Below are 19,605 nucleotides of genomic sequence, written 5' to 3' on the forward strand. Positions count from 1 at the left end.
GAAATAAGCTATCATTTCATATAGAGCTGTTACACAAATCATTTGATAAGATGAACCATGGGGTCTTGCTTTGCAGAAATATAATTGTAAACTTTTACCTGTTAGTAGGCATGCTTTAGCAAGTTACAATGATCCATGAAGCCATATTGCAACTGGTTTGCTTTGTCAGGTGTGAAGAATCATGACCATGCATTAAGTTCCAGTTAAGCTGATTTATTTACCATGCTAATACATAAGAATCTAGTGAAACTTTCAGTACTAAATTTGTGTTAGACAAGAGTTAATGGAATTCAAGAGGGGCTGGACCTGGACTGCTTGTGGGAATGTAATGACTTCAGACTCATTCCTCTCTTGACTCCGCCCCCAGACTCTGCCTCTCCCTCTCCTACACGTGTAGATTAATATGTACTTGCAATACATGATTTATAGTTTCATGTTGTGTGTGAATCAGACTTCAACATATCACAATTAAATCAAACCATAGTAAAGTGATTTGTGAGCCCATTCAATAACTGCTTGTCATTATCTTCACATAAAACCAAGCTGAAATAGATCACATTTTTAATTAAATGCGAATGTTTGTTATGCAATTGGTTCCTATTTGTTATGGTTGAATAATTCTTCTGCCTTGATTGGCTGTAATTCTGGTTCTCATACTTTGGCTTATCCATTCTATGCTGAATGGAGAGGAAAATACAAGGGAATGATGTCTTGGCCATGATTATGATGAAAACAATAAACAATGCACTGGGTCCCAAGTCTGGAAAGGTTGAGTAAAAGTGAAATTCATGCCTAAGGGCTGTATTTTCTTAATCTATCCACCATGGATGGCATGAATCTTTTTTTTCCATAGGAATAATGAACTGAATGTCTGTGCCAAGAAATGGAGCCAGCATATGGCTCTCTTGGGAACACAGCAAGCCAGAATGACACAAATGAATGATATTTGAAACATACAAAGTGTTTTGCATTCCAAAAGTGGAAATGAGATGGAGAGAAGTGTCAATTACTTGGCAAATTAGTTTACAGTAGGCAGCTGTTTTTGGTTGACATCAATCACAGCACTGAAATAATCTGCCTTACCTCTCAGGATTGACGATTCAGAGCATTCTTGTGGGCATTAGAAATCAGCAAAATGCTTTCATTGCCGCTGCAGATTCTCTTATACATATCAAAAATTCTGGCTTTCTTAGAAATAGAAATTAATAACAGGAAGTTTTCATAGTTGCATCATCTGAGAGCATTTTCTTCTATTCATTGGTTGTTTTTATTTAAAATAGTAATTATAGAAAAATCAAATAGTTCTAAATCCACATGCTAGAGAAGTACAGCCAAAAATGATGCCATTGCTTGCTTTTGGTCTGTAAGTACCTGAGTCTTTCAGCACAAAACCTTCCTCTTTCTCTCCCTTTTTCCTGTTTGTACCAGGCCAGCTGTTGATTTCATTAGCTTTATTTTTTTATTGCTATTATTACTGATTGTGTGCACATTTGCAACTATGATAAATACTGACATTTGATTAGGGGAATATAGTTAGTGTGATTCTTTAATGAAATGCCAAGTGATTATAACTATTGTGAAAATAGTTGGAAAACTTTGGTATGTTCAGTTGGAGAGGTTTGTACATTGCTGTAATGTGATTGATGAACTGAAACGCTGTCATTTGTAGGGCATCTTTTTGATGAGATTTTCATACACTTGCTGGGGAAAAAAGGCAATCTAAGTTGTTTTCAGCCATGCTGCTCAAGAGGAAAAGCCATGGTTTTCACCTAAACTGGATTTGCAACCGTATTATGTGAATACATCTTATAGCTTGTTTGACTAATTATACTAAAAACAAGTTGTGGTTGGGCACAGCATGTAAGTGCAGACAATGTGCTATGAACAAACTAGCCCTTCTGTGTCTAGTAATTGCTGTAATTCTTAGGTAATGCAGCTTGTTTCTAGCTAATACAACTAATCTGCATTTTGTGTAATTGGAATCATAGTTCAATTACAAGCCTGAGTAAAGACTATCGATAATTTTATGGGTTGCTCTTGAAAGTTATAGAAATCTTTAGTGTTTTATTATTTATTTATTTTATTGAATTTATATCCCGCCCTTTCCCGAAGGACTCAGGGCGGTTTACAGGGTACTTAAAACATTGATACAAAAATTAAAAACAATTAAAAGAATTAAATTTAATCCCTGAAAAAATATAAAAAACCCAATTAAAAATTCTCAGCCTGGGCTGGAAAGCTCGAAGAGCCAGGTCTTCAGGTCCCGGCGAAATGAACGAAGGTCGGGGGCGGTCCTAAGCTCCACAGGCAGCTGGTTCCAGAGGGCAGGCGCACCCACAGAGAAGGCCCTCCCCCTGGGTGTTACCCGCCGGCAATCTTTAACCGGCGGCACCCTGAGAAGGCCCTCCCTGTGGGAGCACACTGGACGAAGGGAACTTGATGCCAGCAGCAGGTGTTCCCTCAGATATCCCGGACCCAAGCCATTAAGGGCTTTTGTACAATTATAATAGTCAGCATATGTGTAACATCAGAGTCTTTATTATTCACACAACACATGCTTACTTCACCTTGTTTGGAACCTCACTCTTCAAACATATCATGTGAATAAGCACAACTTTTACCAAACTCCTTCAGTTAATTTTTAGTAGCTATTAATGCCTGGTTTTGTTTTGTTTTTTACATATTTCCTTTAATCTTCTCTCAGCTTCCTTCAAAACTCTTTACAGTTCATGAAGACATCTTCCCTTCTCCTCATGTGATGGAGGACCGAGTTATGGCCCTAAGGTTCTATTTCACTTCTGGCGCAGACTTTCTTCTGAGATAGGCAAAAACGGATTGCTTTTTAAAAAGATCTTGGTGAAAGACACAGTCATTGTCATGCCCCACTAACAGGTTCACTGCGTTCATTCTACTCATTGTACTTATTTTCAAGTCATTCTCTGGGAGTAAGCTTTTAGAGTGGCAATAGTTGAGTTATATATCTGTTGTATTCTTCCAAGCTTCCTACCATGTCCTATGTACCAAATTGTCTGGCTGCTCTCCTGTCTCTGAATTTTCCACCTCATAAAGGGTTCTCACATTTCAGCTGCTCCATGGTTGGCACTGAGGAAATTGCTCTAATAACCCTATACTGTCTGATTCCAACTAGGTCAAAAAGAAAAATAGTTCAAAATTGTGTAATGTTTATTTTATTTTACTGCCCAACATTGTTTCCATACTTCAATAAAAATATTTTTTTCTCCATACATAAGAGTTTTTAGTTTATTTGAATACAGTGTTCAAACTTCAAAAAAGAGACTATACTTTTTCAGATCAAATAATGTTGCTCAAATACTTCTATAGATATTTAGATGAATATATCATTGGAATCATATTCATTTGGAATTTTATGGAAAATCCATACCTGAAGATTATATTTTTCATGCTTCCCTAGTGTCTGATGTTGTCATCTGCTGTTCCTTCAGAAGGGTTCCATTCTTTTAGTCTACTAATGAGTAGGATGGCACATTCATATGGTCTTAAATTTCAGTAGTCCACTCAAATGTAGCAGGATAGGTTAGTTCTATTACTGACAACTTTAATTACACTGCTTTCAATCCACCACTGAATCTTATCTGTGAAGCATCATGACACATGAACTCAAGCCTCTCACATTTTGAAAGGTATCCAATACCTCCCACAGCAGTCTTAATGCCAGTCTGTCCAGATTATATCAGACAGTTATGTGGGAGTGCTACATAAACGATGGCACAAAATTCACCCCTCTTTTTTACTTTACTTTGCAGAACTCTATTGGCTGTGTCTTCCCTTCATCTTCGTTCTGACAATTCTTATAGCTGTAAAAGGATGTGCTGAATATTCTAGGCAAATGGTATACCTATTGGAGAGATCTGTAGGCTTACATTTTCATTGCTGTCCCCTCAAATATCAAGGAAATTATTCAGTGCAAACGTTCAAAATTTTATAAGCGTCTGTTAAAAGTCATGTATGGGCTGCCTTTTCTTTCCTTTGACTAGCAAAGGAACTGATGGATCCAAAAGGAAGGAAGTGTTCCTTGACCTAAGCATGTAACAGTAAAGTTTTTTTTTTTTAAAGAGAGAGACGAGAAAAAAAGCTCCAGAGAACAACTATCAACTAAATGCATTTTTCTCTTAAACCAAACGGGCCTGTGATCATCTACGACAGGAATAATATACTTTGGAGCAAACACAGGAGTATTTTTTCAGGAGTATTACTCAGCAAGGCAAAATTAAGGTAGCAGAAGGCATGTCGAAGTCGTTTTGTAAAATAAAGGAGGGCAGTTGATAGACAATTCCTACCAGTGAAATTATTTTTTAGGTTCAGTATGCAGGAGTCATTAACCAGTGGAACAGCTTGCCTTCAGAAGTTGTGGGTGCTCCAACACTGGAGGTTTTTAAGAAAAAAAGTGGACAGCCACCTATCTGAAATGGTATAGAGTCTCCTGCTTGAGCAGGAGTCCCTTCCAGCTCTATTCTGATTGATTGAATCAAATCATATTTGAAACCTCATTTGTATGAAATGAAATGATTTTAAGTATGGCTAGATTCCAAGCACCAGGAAGCATCATGGATGGGACAATGATATTGCAGGATCTCCTGAGAATAATTGTTTAAACTATTAAGTGATTATTACTTCACCATAGAGAGAGAGGCGACCCTGAATTCAAGCCTGACATTATTCCACTGTTCCTTTTCAAATTTTACATTTCGGATATCCCCAATGTCTTAAAGCTTTTTACACTTTCACATGGCTTCTTGTATGTAAACCCCTATATTTGGTCTACACAGACTTTATACTTCCTTTGGTTTCAGTAAATCATTTTTCAGTGTAATGTACATCTTAAGATGTAGTTTTCTATGATTCCTATACATCTTACCACTGCAATCTGGCCAAAGTATTATGTGTTTTCTATTGTTATTTTCAACAGAATAAATCATATGATGCTCTTGACTGATTGGTAACTGGAAAAGCCAAGGCATTGATTGAAGTTTGTAAATGTAGTTCAGCATGCCACAGAAATTGCTAGAAATTTCTGTGCATCTACCTGGGTTGTTACCTACATTTTGCCATGATCTCTAGTATTATTTTTTCTATGTAACATGTACCAAAATAATATCAAGAAAGGAACAGACAGGCTACACTTTTAAAATCAAGTTTTGGTGGCAAAGGGTGTTGTGGCATCATTATGGCATTGAGTAAGTCTAGGATTTTCAGATTTGCTACTGAAGACTTATTTTATTGGCGGGCTTAAGTCTGAAATGTTTCCAAGCCTCCCTTTTATTTATTTTTGTCATTTGTATATATCCTTTAGCCTATAAGGATCTCAGTTTGACAGGAATTGTGGACTGCAGGTTGCCAGCCCGTTCTTGTTAAACATTCCTCAAAGAGTTCTCAGTTTAATGCAGTCATGTGCTAGGAGCCATTTGTTTTAATCCTGGATCTTTAAAAATGAAAGTTAATTTTCCCCAAGGTCCTTGCTTTAATTCCCCCCTAAAAGATTTTGTTTCTTGGACTGCCTTTTCAACTGTATGTGCACAATCTTTTTATAATCACTTTCAAGGCTTTCCTAAAGACAAATGCTTTAATGAAGGCCTAATTTACACCTTCCCTCATAATTCTGTTTCTTCCAACATCAAACTTAAACCGGTTCTGTGTGTGTGTGTGTGTGTGTGTGTGTGTGTCTGTGTCTGTGTGTGTGTGTGTCTTGTCTTTCTGTCTGCAGATAAGAACAGTCTGTGCTCTATCTTTGAAAGAGTGCTTACCATACTGCTTGGCTCTGCTCTCTGAGGAGAAATGGATGGCTTTGTGATAAAACTACTTTAATTGTATTTTGTTTGTCCTGGAAGCAGTAGTTTGTTATCTAACAGGCTCTGTACCCATGATGAGAAGCCCTAGGGCAGGGGTAGGCAACCTCGGCTCTTTTATGACTCATGGACTTCAACTCCCAGAATTCCTGAGTCAGCTATGCGGAAGTGGGGTGTTCTGGGGGGAAAAACAGATTTAATGAGAGTATTAAAAGAGACCAGCCTTATATTAGGCTTATTATATGCTACTAAGAAGCATCCTTCCATTGTGAAAATTAAGATAAAAACAGAATAAGTACCAAAATCAGTATTAGCCACATCCTGATTCATCTTCTACCTTTTACATGTTTATTTCTGTAACTCCACAAGATAATGAACATACCCTGTTAGCAGTTGCTTGTAAGAAATTGTTACAGATCAACCTTGCTGTAACATTTTCTTAATTCAATATTTACATTTCCTTTAGAATATTTCAGTAGCAATTCATACAGACAAATGTATTCTTGAACTATTAACCTATTTTTCTTTACTTGGTTTTGCTGCCTCTTTATTCTTACTATGCATACATATGATTAGAAGCCCAATATAGAATTTCTAATGTATTACAAAATTGGCAAGTGGCACTGGGTTTGTCTCTAGAATTTAACAAATGATATGAAGATTTTGGAGTATCTTCTTTGTATCCTCTGCTAAAAAAAACTCTCATTCCTTAATGTGAATATGCTGGGAGGTTTCTCTCCCTCTTTTTTATAAATGATTTCTGTTAAAGGGAAATTCCTTGTAATTCACTGATTTTAGCAATGCCAGGCCTAAAGAAATGGGCAAGCAAACATTGTTATTGTACAACATATTGGCCACTAACCACCAAAATATGACTGAATGTTAATGTATTGACATTTCACCATATACAAAGAATGTGAATGTGTTTTGTTTAAGCTGAAGTGAAAAATCTTACATCATAGTGAGTCACTGAAAATGTTTCATTCAGATTAGCTAAAATAATGCAAGTTTTATAAAGCTATCATCCCAGAAAAGAAATTGTATTGCTCGAAAGGTTGCTGGATTTCACAAGTGGATCTGATTAAGTCCGAATTAGCTGTTCATTTGCTATGTTTCCTCAAAAAGATGGGATTCATAACGCCATTTATTTAAATGGTATAAAAACGTGATTCTGTTAGCAGAAACACAAATATTTGTGTTGTAAATAGGAAGCTGCAATTCCTTACTTTGTAAATTTATATTAAGAACCATATTCAAAAACTCTGATCCCCGTATAACTACAAAGAATTAATATTGTCCCTTCTGCTTTCTTCTGACAGGTCCTTGATCAGTATGAAAAAGAAGGCTTCAATTTCCTAGCAAAGGTTTTTAATTCTTCCCATTCGTTCTTAGAAGATCTTACAGGTTTGACTTTGTTGCATCAGGAGACCCAAGCTGCTGAGGTAAGGTACTTCAAGGATAAACAAAAGAAAATAAGAGTAGGATTTATTGCTGTACAACTTCATTAATTAGTAACAACTTAGGGTGGGGCTTTTTTGGAAGATTATTGCTGATTAATATTTTCACATAATTTGCACGAATCAGATTCATGCAGCACTTAGAACTCATTTTTCCTTAAATCTCCATCAGATTATTAAACCATATATCCACCGCCCACAGAGCATTCAGTTCACTATAATGTTAAAGTTAAATAGAAAACAGTTTCTATTTAATTCTACATAGGTATATGCAGTTATCTATCTATAAGGTCATTAGAAGTTGAAAACAACTAGATGGCACATATTCAATGAGTCAATCAATTATGGGAGTGAATATAAGGTATGACTAAAGGAAAAATTTGCTGATGATTTGCTAAAAATTTGCTAATGGTGCCATTATTATGGTAAAATGTTGCATTTACTTGTTAACTACTATCAAATTAATTATTATAGGGTAAAGCGACATTATATTTCTGTTTTCAGTTTTGCAAAAGCTAGTTCATTTTAGCAACTAAAATGTATTACCTATCCTATTTAAATTTATTAGTCACCAAACTCCAATAGATTTTGTGTGTTACAACTCTGTAACTCCATAAATTAAACTATACTGTATCTTCATAACTTACTTACTGTCCTTTCATCAGTGGCTAACAATGTACATAGCATGAAGTTGTTGTCAAGCTTCCAGAGAATAATAGATATATGATGGAGGCATATGCTGTTTTTGCAGGGAAAACACAAAATTTTCATTTTTTCATCTCAAAAGCATCATGTTACCTTTCTTTGTGTGCATTGCCCCCCACCCCACATTTCCATGTATTCCAAGTGCATAATATAAGTAATAACTTCATCTAGTGTGGCACACTCAGTGTTTCCTTTACATCAGGGATGTCAAACTTCCAGCCCACAGGCTGGATGGGTCACGTGGAAGCCGTGCCCACCCCAGCTCCAACAATGGGAAAAAAGTCATGATATGTTGTGACATATCACGTGACGCAATGAGTATGATTCTCTTCCTTTATATAATCAAGGTGTATCTTAAGTGTATCTTTGTAACAGCTTTCTGTGTAAGCAAAAAAAATCATGTTATTTAGGCATGTTGCCCTTACTAATTAAATTAATAATTGATAGATAAAATATATTGTTTTTATGAGGTTATTAAATATTATTACATGAAAATAACTATCTAGCCTATATTCTTCTTGGATGACCCTAATTTTGACCCTAAACTGTCATGTAGGAATATACAGATTCAACTCTTGATACATTTATTTTCAACCTATACAAAACATAAAAATGTGTCCTCAAGGATCCCGAGAAACATTCCAAGTTAGTTTGGAAGATGCTGTGTTTTCCTGGCTTCTTTCCATTATGTGGCACATGAGTAAAGCCAATGTTGATTAATTTAAGCCATGATATCAGTGCCTCTGATGCCAAGGAAAATGGAGATACACTGTTTCTTTCATGCCCTTCTCATGAACTTACTAAAAGCACATGGCTGGTAGATATCGGAAACTGGTAGATGTCCACCAATTCCTGGACCAAGATGCTAGGTGAGCTGCTTGGAGTGTTTGGAATATTGAATGATTATGGATTGGCCCTAGTTAACACTGTGTTGTCTTCTTTCTTCTTCTTTATGTTATTGGTCCTGTTTTGGTATTAGCCATTGAGTCTCAATTTGTGAACTGGGCAGCCATATAAATCAAGTAAATTAATAAGGAAGTATATCTCCAGACCATCATTTTTTAGTTCTTGTGTGAATGCTGTTCTTCAGCTAGTAAACTATGTGATGTTTCCCAGAGTAATTTTTTTTTTGAGCATTTGCAGGATTCAAAAGTACTAACAGCTGCCTAAACTTATCAAGTCCTACTTTCAGCTCTGAATAGCTTTTAGGTCTCTTATAGTTTATTATTAGAGCCTGAATGTGGCCATGGTATAGACCAAAATAAACTATACTTTCTTTTTTTCTGATCTGTTTTGGTGAAGTTATTTTCACTGAGGTTTCACATTTCTGTTACAGGAAATAGGTTTGGAGTAAAGACCAGAGACCCATTATTAGAGTGCATTTTTTCTCCTCAAAACATGGGTAGCTGCTGCTTTTTTCCACAGTCTTATGACTCATGAACTGCCTGTTTATAACTGTTTAGTTATAAAGTCTGTCCTGTAAGAAGCATTGCTTTGTCTGAAAGAGTATCTGTCTTTTTATTCATCTAGATGTGAAGGAGATTCTGAAATCAATTCCATTTATAACTAGTCGTACAACATTATGGTTAGTTTGAATGGTTACAATCAAACTTAACCATTAGGCATTAGTTAGTACTGAATAGCTGTATCCTGTATGTTTCCTTCCTTCCTTCCTTCCTTCCTTCCTTCCTTCCTTCCTTCCTTCCTTCCTTCCTTCCTTCCTTCCTTCCTTCCTTCCTTCCCTTCCTTCCTTCCTTCCTTCCTTCCTTCCTCCTTTCATTCTTTCAAAGTTATATATATTAGGATTTACACTAAGCTTTAGTAAATATTGTAACATGCTGTGATGGACTGGGATCACCTAACTAAATAAAAATCACCAAATATGAATTACACAAGCTAAACATTGAAGTACACTATTGTAAAAGGGAGTAATTATGTATGAGGTGCCTATTAGTGTTATTGTTTGTAGTTGGGTTTTCATTAAGTTATCCCAATGTCAGGTAATCCAAATTCTATGTCCTCCTGATATTGCACCTAGAGTTCCACTAATAATTGATACCATAAACAACTACCGGTATTTCTTCCATATTTTTTGCATTTTTGAAGGATTATACTGTATTCCTTTCCCATTCCTTGTCTTCAGTATCACTCTCTCTTGGGATAGCTACATCAGTAGCCCAAACATGGTACTTTTCAGGGACAGTAATGCCTGCTGTATTATGTTCCAAGTATTGATTAGTCTAAATTTTAAAATCACATACAAATTTTGTTCTATCATTTTCAGTGAGACTGTGATTTCATGTTTCCAATAATTCATACTATTTTTAAATAATACTTTTTCATAAATATCAAAGTAATATCTTCCCAACATCCTCATGCATTATTATTATCCTTCAGAAATGTCCTATTTGTTTCCCCCCCCCTGTATTTTGCTACTTAACCTAAAAGAGGCTTACTGTAATTGGACTAGTGTTAACATTTTAATTTCACTCTCCTATATTGCCAGTCTCCCTCCACTCATTTTTAGCTTCTACTTCTTCTCAAGTGAAAACTTTTTAACTGGGATTATATATTTAGAACTGCAGTTATTTTTCATATGATAACAAAGGTAAATGTTATTAAAAGTAACATATTTCCTAGGAAAGCTGAACTAGCAGAGAAGATAAAAAAAGAGTGATCTCTTTGAATTATACTGATGGGGAAAACATAAAACATAAAAGACAAATAATTGAGTACTAGGTGAAGTAAAATCAGGCTGCTCTTTGGAAGCACTAATAGTGAAGCTAAAACTTACATATTTTGGACATATAACATGATGGCAATTGTCATGATGAACAAGCTTGATTCATGGAAAAAAATAAGACAATTGAAAAAAAGATTGATAGAAGTCAAGGTGGCTAGATGATGATACAAGCACAGCCTAACTCAAAGAAGCAATTATTGTGCTGATGGACAGTCATGGTGAAATTATATTCATTCAGTCGCTGAAGAATCAGAAGTGCCTAAATTTTAGTTCAGTAAGAATTAGTAAGAACAGAGATTTTGCAAAACCTATAAACAAGATTTGTGACGAAACTATTATGGAATTATATGGTCAAAAGTCCCCAATTTTCTACTTTGAGGCAGATTCTTCTGTAGGGTTCCATGAATATTGCATCAGAAAACATTTGACCTAGTATGTAAGGGCAGAAAATGGCTTGCTGGGTGAATATAAATAATCACAGTGTTTAATATTACCATGAAACATATGTTTCACAGAAGATTTCAAAGGCATATATGTTACTACAAACCTATCTTTTTTCATAGGCTGTAAGATATTAGAGAAGACTGGCTATATAGGCAAGTTAATAGTTCTGAGGGAGCCAACAATTCACCAGGCATTTAAAACCAGAGTCGGAAACTAGGTTATATTTCACTCACAAAATTCAGGCTCAAGTCAGAGTATCAAAGTCCATATTCCTCTCTGCTCTTGGGACTCAGGGCCAATGCCAAGCTTTGGGAGAACTGAAACACACCAGCTAAATTTGGTAGGGAAAGACTAGATAGAAGGATCCATTTTGCTCAATGAGGTAAATTTACCACTGCTCCCTTTCTCTGTTCCTTGATCTCTGTTTGCTCCTTCTGTTTACAGATAAACAGTTCTCAGCATTGGTCTGTAGATCTCAATTTCATGTAACTTGGTTTGTAACTGATACTCATAAACAGACCATTTACCTGGAGGCAACATCGATAAAACTTTATAATTGCTTGTATTCTTTTGGCACTAAAATCATTTTAATGTGACCATGTTTTAAGTTCATATAAGCAGCTTTTTGAAATAAATCTCATTTGAATCAATTTCAAAAGCATTTGCTTAAAATATATTTCCTTGTGAAGAATGTGTGATTTTCCATGTTGGTTGTTGTTCTTTACAGCAGCGTCCATTGCAGTAAATTATAAATAGCTTGTTTGAAACACTTTCTGTTAATAACTCAAAAGAGTAAGAATTGCAACAAGTAAGAATTAAACATATTTGCTATAATTAAACACATAAATTATAGAATGGTTTATCAACACACAAATGAATAGTTCTATGGTATCTAAGCCCCTGTAGGTCTTTGGAACTGGAAGAGAAAGTCATAGTTTCATTTGCACAAATTATTTCCAGATGTCAATTTCATAAACGCATAATATCATTTCTATGAATTATTCAAAGCAAGTCTGCATCTTATAAACTGAGTTTTTAAAATATTAGTTCTATATGAATGTCATTCATTCTTTAAAGTTGTTTTCTATTCATACAAGATTAATTATGACACTTAAGAGTATTTTAATTATTCACATCACACCATGAAGTTCCAAAATATAGTCATGTATGTATGTATGTATGTATGTATGTATGTACGTATGTATATATTCCCATTTTGTATGTACTTAACCTGACAGTGATTTTGGGGGGCTTCATGATATCATGATACTATGATCTGGTTGTCCTCTGCATTGTGTTTTCCTCCTGTTGTCAAGAGAAGTGGAAAGTACGATATTTCGTAAACCACTTTCCCTGCTCCTTCCTCTTGCTGTTTTTCATAGAAAAGGCTAACAAAGTTGTTATTCATCTTCACAATCATGACTTTATTGTGTGGGTATCCCTACTATAAACAGAAACAGTTCACCTTGTTGTGGCAGAGAGAGTTTGTGGATGACTCTTTTAAATAAATACTCATATACTAAAATACTCATATATGTACCATGTCCAATAATATGCTCTTCACGGCATACAGTTGTAAGCTCTGTTACTAGTTATTTAATACTTTTTTGTTACAATATTTGCATTTCTCTCTGATATAATTGTGTTTAATGTGAGACAAAAATTTCTACTGAATCAGTATTCGAAATAATGAAAGTAGCAAATTATTGCGCAAAGTCCATTAACAATGAACAAATTCCCCAAGAGGCGGAATGGAGCAAGCTTCAGATTACACAAGAAGAACGTAGCTGCTTAATTTAAAAATGTATCACAGAGCACCATCAGATATAAAAGTTCCCAGCAAGTGATAGCCACTGCAGTGGGAGAACTAAGGAAGCTGGGAGTGGTTTGTGAAAATGATAATCTCTTTGAGTAATGAGTAGCTTGGACCTACAAATAAACTGATAAGAATAACCTTAAAAATAGCACAAATATCTTCAATTTAGCTTCATCATGGAAAAATAAGTCCTGTTCTATGAACTAGTTTCAGTAATTTGGTATTTCAGATGACAATACCTTTATTCTTATTCTTCAAATTATTGGCTTGGTAGAAATTAGTCTGTTCTGGCTGTGCGGAACCTTTAGGGACAGCCTATTTAGTTTGTGGTCAGTACAACTAAGTTGAGCAATTCTTTTGGACAACTATTGCACTGAAATAAAACAAGACTGTAGAAACTATGATTATAAAGTTAAAAGATGGAGAACAAGCCAACCACCAGACCATGGCAAATGTTTGGAAGCCAAGTGGAACAAAGCCAGCTAACAATGCAGAGCATAAGCTGTTTGAAAAGTGAAATGAGTTCTATTCGATAGGACATTTATAAGTAGAACTTGTTTTAAAAGAGAGAGGTGACGAGGAAAAAGTAAATAAGTATAGAAGCAAAGCTTTCCTGCATGGAATTATACCACCTTTTCTTGTTATAATAGTAAATATAACTTGCTTAATTTTTTCAGTATCTGTATAAATCTTGCAAATTTTTTTCAGCCTCATTGTGACTTTTTGGCAATAAAAAAAATAAGAATGGCCAAAAGTCTACCTTTAGATAACATGTTGAATTAGGAATATTCAGTATACAAATCAAATATTATGGAATCTTAGACTTGCAAAAAGTGACTTAGACCACAAAATCTAACAGGAATCCAAACCAAATCATTTCTGGGAGCTGGTTGTCCAACCTCCCTTTAGAATACATCCTACATAAAATAGCCTACATATCTGATTCTATTTTGTTCTATAACATACAGGTTATTTGCATACAACTTCTTTCCTATGTTATTAGAACTTTTTTCTAATGAGTTAAATATGGAGTTTTACTATTTAACATCACTTGTTAAGAATAATAGGGCAGATAGGAGACATTTACAAGCTCAAATCATAGGTATTTGTCAACATAGTAGTCAGAAAGGATGCCTGTGTTGTGTATTTAGTTCACAACCATCTTCCTATGATCAAAGATCAGGATATTCTACTGTGTTATTCCTGAGTAAGGAAATCACCAGAGGAACTCTTCCAGGAGAAAAAAAAACATTATTCCAATTCCAACACCTGCACTTGTAAATTCATGCTTGCATTTAGAAAACCATTTTCATGTGGCAATTTAAGTCATACTGAAGTAAATAATGGCAAACTGGAAAGCAAGAATGTTTTTGGATCAAAAATACTCCTACCAGCAAATAATCTCTTAGGTTCACTTTAGGTTTTTGTTGATTTAAATCAAAGGAGTCTTAGAGAAGAAGTGAAGTGTCAGATGATTGAAGAAGAACAAATATGCCCATCCTTTGCAAGTAAAAGGGGGGAAAATTGGATCCCAGTAATTATCAACCAGGGAGTGTAACATAATAAAGCAGGTAATATGCAACCTTTTGCAGCCAGTGCCATGATTGCTAAGGCATATTTCTATGTGGTTTTGTCAGTAATAATTCAGATGCATGCTGCCTTCTTTGACAAGTAAAATCACTAGAAGACACGGGGAATGCTATGTTTATAATCTACATCAGTTTCATCAAAGCTTTTGATAGATTCCATTTGACATTCTTTTTATCACATTACATCATCATCATCATCATCATCATTATCACATGATTTGAATGGCACTAAAATAAATTGGATCCACAATTGACTGGCTAAGAGGGTCAATGTCAAGTTGGAGAGCAGTAACCAGCGGGGTCCTGCTGGAATCTAACTTGGTATTATTCAACATTTTTATTAATAGTTTGGATAATGGAACTGATATGTTGCTTATCAAACTTGCAAAAATGTACAAAACTGGAATGTCTGGCCATCAACTAGGGTGACAGAATGAAATCACAGTCTACTACTCTGGGTAAGTTGGAAGTCTGGAGTGAGAGGAAAAATATCTGCAATAGAAAACAATGTTGTTTATTACACTTAGGGAGGAAAAAATGCAGGCCACATGTACAAGATGGGACATTCATGGCTTGGAAGCAGTACATTTTTGAAGGACATAGTGACAACAATATGAATACAAGACAATAGTGTGAGGCAGTTGCTAGGAGGCCTAATGTAGTTAGAAAAAGCATTGTATTAACAATATGTGAAGTCTCTGTTCTTTACACTACCACATTTAGGAAGTTCACAAAGAAGCATGAATTCAGTGCTCACTCCCATTGCTTTTCAATGCTTTGTACTTAAGGGTCATGCTGCCAATATGCCTAGAGACAAACTTGTCTCAAGGAGGCATGGATAGTCCTATATTGCACTAATACTTTTTTAAAGTCATCTTAGTGTGGTAGCAAATTGCATCGTTTAACTAAAAACGTACCTTTGACAGAATTTTGCAATTTCATGAGTCTCCTATACAGTTTTCCCTTTTCAGGAGCAGTTGTTTCCAGAAGTTCCCCCCTCTTCCTGTCCTGCAATCAGATTTTTTTTTTATAAAAAAAAGACAGGTTACATTACATGGAAGGGAAAAAATATCTCTCTTCAGCTGCTGGTTGATGATAAAAACTTTTCTAGCCTGGAGAAGAAATGTACGAGTCAGACGGAAAACCCCAGAAAACTATTTTTAGTTTTTAGGGTGGAGGTTCCAATACATACATTAAAATATATCTCTCTATCCTGATTCAAGGAAGTGTAATAAATTGATTTTTTTTTAGATAAACTATATGTTCACCAATGTTGTAAAATAATCAGGACACTTATCCCTCTCTATGCTCTATGCTATCACTGGCCAAGATGTTCTATTTTTGAAAATGCTAACCCTTATCTTTCCCTCCCACTCACTGTTTCACATACTATATTTGTACTGTTAATTTAAAAAGCAGTTTGAGGATTATCATGATGTTGCTGACTACATGCAAAAGTATTTCTGCATTTCTTATATTAAATGCCTTACAGATTTTATGTTTTCAAAATAAGCCAATAATGTCTTAATATTAATTAATGCTTTCAACCTTAAATTATGTACTCAATCATTACAATATTTGCTTACATAAAATAAGATGCTCAAGGCTTAAATAGAAGTTTAAATAGAGTAATGTATTACATGGAAACTTATGTTTATTTCTACTGAAAATATAGCCACAGCTTGCAAATACGGTGATTTAAAAAAAACATTTTGCAAGTAATGTGCACACATATAACTAAGTTCCAAATGCCTGACAACCAAGCATGCCAGAGTGAGAGTAATGTTGGCAAAGCTGTGTGAGAGAAATTTATCTGAAACAACAACAACCGCCAGCTGCATCTCCTTCCCTCCCTCCCTCCCTCCCTCCCTCCTCTCTCTCTGTAACCATTTCACTTAGTGACCATTTTACATCTAAGGAACTGATTGCGGTTGCTTAAATAGAAGAGGTGTCAGATTTTTGTTCATGAATTGCAATTTAGTTAATTTCTGGTTGGTTAAATAAGAACAGTATGATTTTAATATGCTTTATATATATTTTTTATCTTATAGAAATGACTGTTTCTGGTGTTTAATTCTCAAAGTCTTGTTAATTATAGTTTTAGGATTTGGCTTTTATTTTGCATTTTGAGATGAATAACAGGTTTACTAACAGTATATTTAAGATTAGAACATAATGTAAATTTCAAGTCTTTCAACCAAATATTTTCCTATCGATCCATTTATATATTGCAACCAAACCTTTTTGTCCGTATCATCATGCATTCTTTCACTTGTCCTTCTTCTGTCTCATATTTCTATTCTTATTCTTCCATGAGATTACATAGGTATGACCAGCTAGTTTGTATAGTAAGGAGAGAAAGCAAGTATCCTTCTGTCAAACTTTGTCATTTGATGATTCTGAGGAAGAAAACCTTAAAAGGGTACAATTCTTGTATACTTTACAAATATGCTTTTAAAAAAAAGTCTATTGAACTAAACATCAGATTATAAAAAAAGAAGTCCCTGCAAATTAATTGCTACCATATTATTAGTTTTTACCTGCTCTTCATAGGTTATAAAAAAAAAGGACGAAGTCCTCTTTCCCAATTTAATTCCAACATATGAATTGGACTTGAAGTCAGTTTGGGCATGAATATTCCACCATCCCCAGTCATTATGATTGCTAGAAGGGTGCAATTCAGTGTGGCTGCAAGGAACCAGCTTGGGTAAGATTGGTATAAAGTTTCAACATTGAAGGTTTTAAAACCAATAATAACAACTTCTGTTAAACTGACTAGATTGCAGGGCTGGGGCTGAAATAATAATCCTGAATGAAAGCATCTGCCTGACTTTGCCCTGACTGGAGGGGGTGAAGATGCCTACATTCATCTACATTTACTCTTGGCTCTTGATAGGATACCAAAAAATTAACAACTGAACTATTTGCCTCTAAGTACCCCTCTACTGTGTCAACAGCTGGAAACAATGATAATTTTATTTCTGCTTTTATGTCTTTTTTAACGGGACTGATTTGTCAGAGCATGCTAAAAAAGAACCCTATTCAATATTATGTGAAACAAGATACTTTCCCTTTGTTTCAGCTTGCCTTGCTTTTGGCTTCTGTCCAGAGAGAATATAATTAAAGTATTATAATAATAGGATAGACTAGAAGAACAAAGAGTATTTTCTTTAATAGTGATGTTACACTTTCAGGCACAAAACTGTATGTTTAAAACATATATTGCTTCTACACTGTTGCCTCTGACAACTCATGCAAGGGTTTGTGTTCAAATCTTACATCATAGACATCTTTGGCATGATCTGTGCGAATACTCTTCACTCTAGATTTCACCCTCCCTAATCCCAGTTTTTCTTCATCTTCTACAATGGTAGCATATTTGCTTTTCTGAAGAGTTTTCCTTTTCTTTTCCTGAAGACTTGCTCAAATGTATTTATTATTTATTTGTCAAATTTGTATAAATACAAAATTATTCTCTTCATACTAGTTTGGCTCTGCTTTTCCCTTTCCTTAAGAAACAAAAGTGTCCACCAAAGTCTTCTCATACTATTTATATATCTTGCATCATGCTAGAGGGGAGAAGGAGTTCATCCAAATGACGTGGATACACTGCTAACCCTGTGAAAATTGCTGCCTTTTACAAGGAGGTATATCTCGATTAAAAATAAACTATTGAGCCGATTTCCCCAGGTTGTGAGTTGAGGTACCTTGCTATCACTTCACAACAGCAGTAATATTTCAGTGGTAGAGTGGAGCAGTACTCATAAATACTACAGTGAATCTTAGGGGGAAGGAGGTCAAGTGATACAAAAAACAGTACCCAGGAAGGAGATGTATTTTATTAAAAATCAGATCCTAAGATAGAATTTGTTTATGATTAAATATTTTTTTAAAAAAAACTTACAATTATTTGGGGTTATGGCTGTTCAGATGCATTGTGGTACATTACCTCTAACCATTAGTATGATGCAAATTGGAGTCCATCAGCAGATGTAAGACAATAGGTTTGTCATGCTTAGAGTATAGGACATAATAAATTAAGGGTTGATTTTAAATGTTTCAGCTGCCTGATGAAAGTAAATAAAAATCAGTTTCATAGTAGTGTTTCCAGGTAGAGATTCCCCTACTTCAAACTGGTATGCCTGTATTCAGTATTGATGCTGCAAAGTATAAAAAATTAGGACACTCTATAATTACATCAAGGTCTTATCCCATGATTGTTGTGCTCTGGAGGGGGAAAAGCAAACTCAGGCTCCACCCTAGCAAAACTCAGATTTCTGTGGATGTTGAGGATTTCTGGGATTACTTTTCATCATTATTAATTATTATTATTTAGATTTAATATAGGTGTTAACTCCAATTCTGTATGAGTCCACATTAACCCTAGCCTTTCCATGAAGCAATGCCATCAGATGGGATTTCTCTGAAACATTATCTCCTTAAACATTCAATCTGCCCCCATTCAAGCAGCCCTGCTCTCTTTTAAACAAGTTCTAAAGACTTGGCTCTTTCCCCAGGCTTTGAGTCAGAATGAGTGGGTGGCTCCTCTAAGGATGGATTGTGTTGGGAGATTGTGAGGCCATTTACATAGGATTAATCATCAAACTGTTTTCATACTTCATTTTTATTTTCGTATGGATTTGGGTGGCTTCATAAATATGAAGTATGAATAAATCAGTAAATATTGGCTGTTGTAATTACTTTGGACAGTATCATGCCCTCTCTAGAAGAGGTGACTTATGATTTGGGGGTCCTCCTGTATTCTTGGATCCTGCTCAAACATCAGCCCTGGATATCAAAACCTTTGCCCAACTTTGGATAATGCACTTGGACCAGAATTACCTTCATTCGTTGACTTGATCACTGCATGATGAGACTATTGCAACACACTATAGAATGGGACTGCCTCTAGAAATAACTTGGAAGTGGCAACTGGAATAAAAAACAGTGCCGGGCAGGATATTGTTAGGTCATTCTGTGTAGTCTTAAACAACACCAGTTGTAATGCCAGTTTTAACATTTGTTG

The 19,605-nt window shown here is 35.2% G+C and overlaps 1 protein-coding gene and 1 long non-coding RNA gene across 3 annotated transcripts in view; one reads left to right on the forward strand and one right to left on the reverse strand.

Annotated features, from left to right (window-relative positions):
- Positions 1-19,605, forward strand: part of ATG7 (autophagy related 7) — a 105,869-nt gene that overhangs the window by 65,350 nt on the left and 20,914 nt on the right. For both annotated transcript variants that reach the window (XM_081320011.1, XM_081320012.1), the window contains exon 17: positions 7,145-7,267. In XM_081320011.1, the coding sequence (XP_081176137.1) occupies positions 7,145-7,267 (123 nt within the window). The remainder of the gene's footprint in view (positions 1-7,144; positions 7,268-19,605) is intronic.
- On the reverse strand, positions 14,953-16,953 carry LOC308663526. The gene is made up of 3 exons (XR_014025426.1): positions 16,820-16,953; positions 15,497-15,587; positions 14,953-15,071 (listed from the first exon to the last, which is right to left on the reverse strand). It is a non-coding gene; the product is annotated as an uncharacterized lncRNA (long non-coding RNA).

This window comes from Vipera berus (genome assembly GCF_964194415.1).
Source record: "Vipera berus genome assembly, chromosome: 2".
Lineage (NCBI taxonomy): Eukaryota > Metazoa > Chordata > Lepidosauria > Squamata > Viperidae > Vipera > Vipera berus.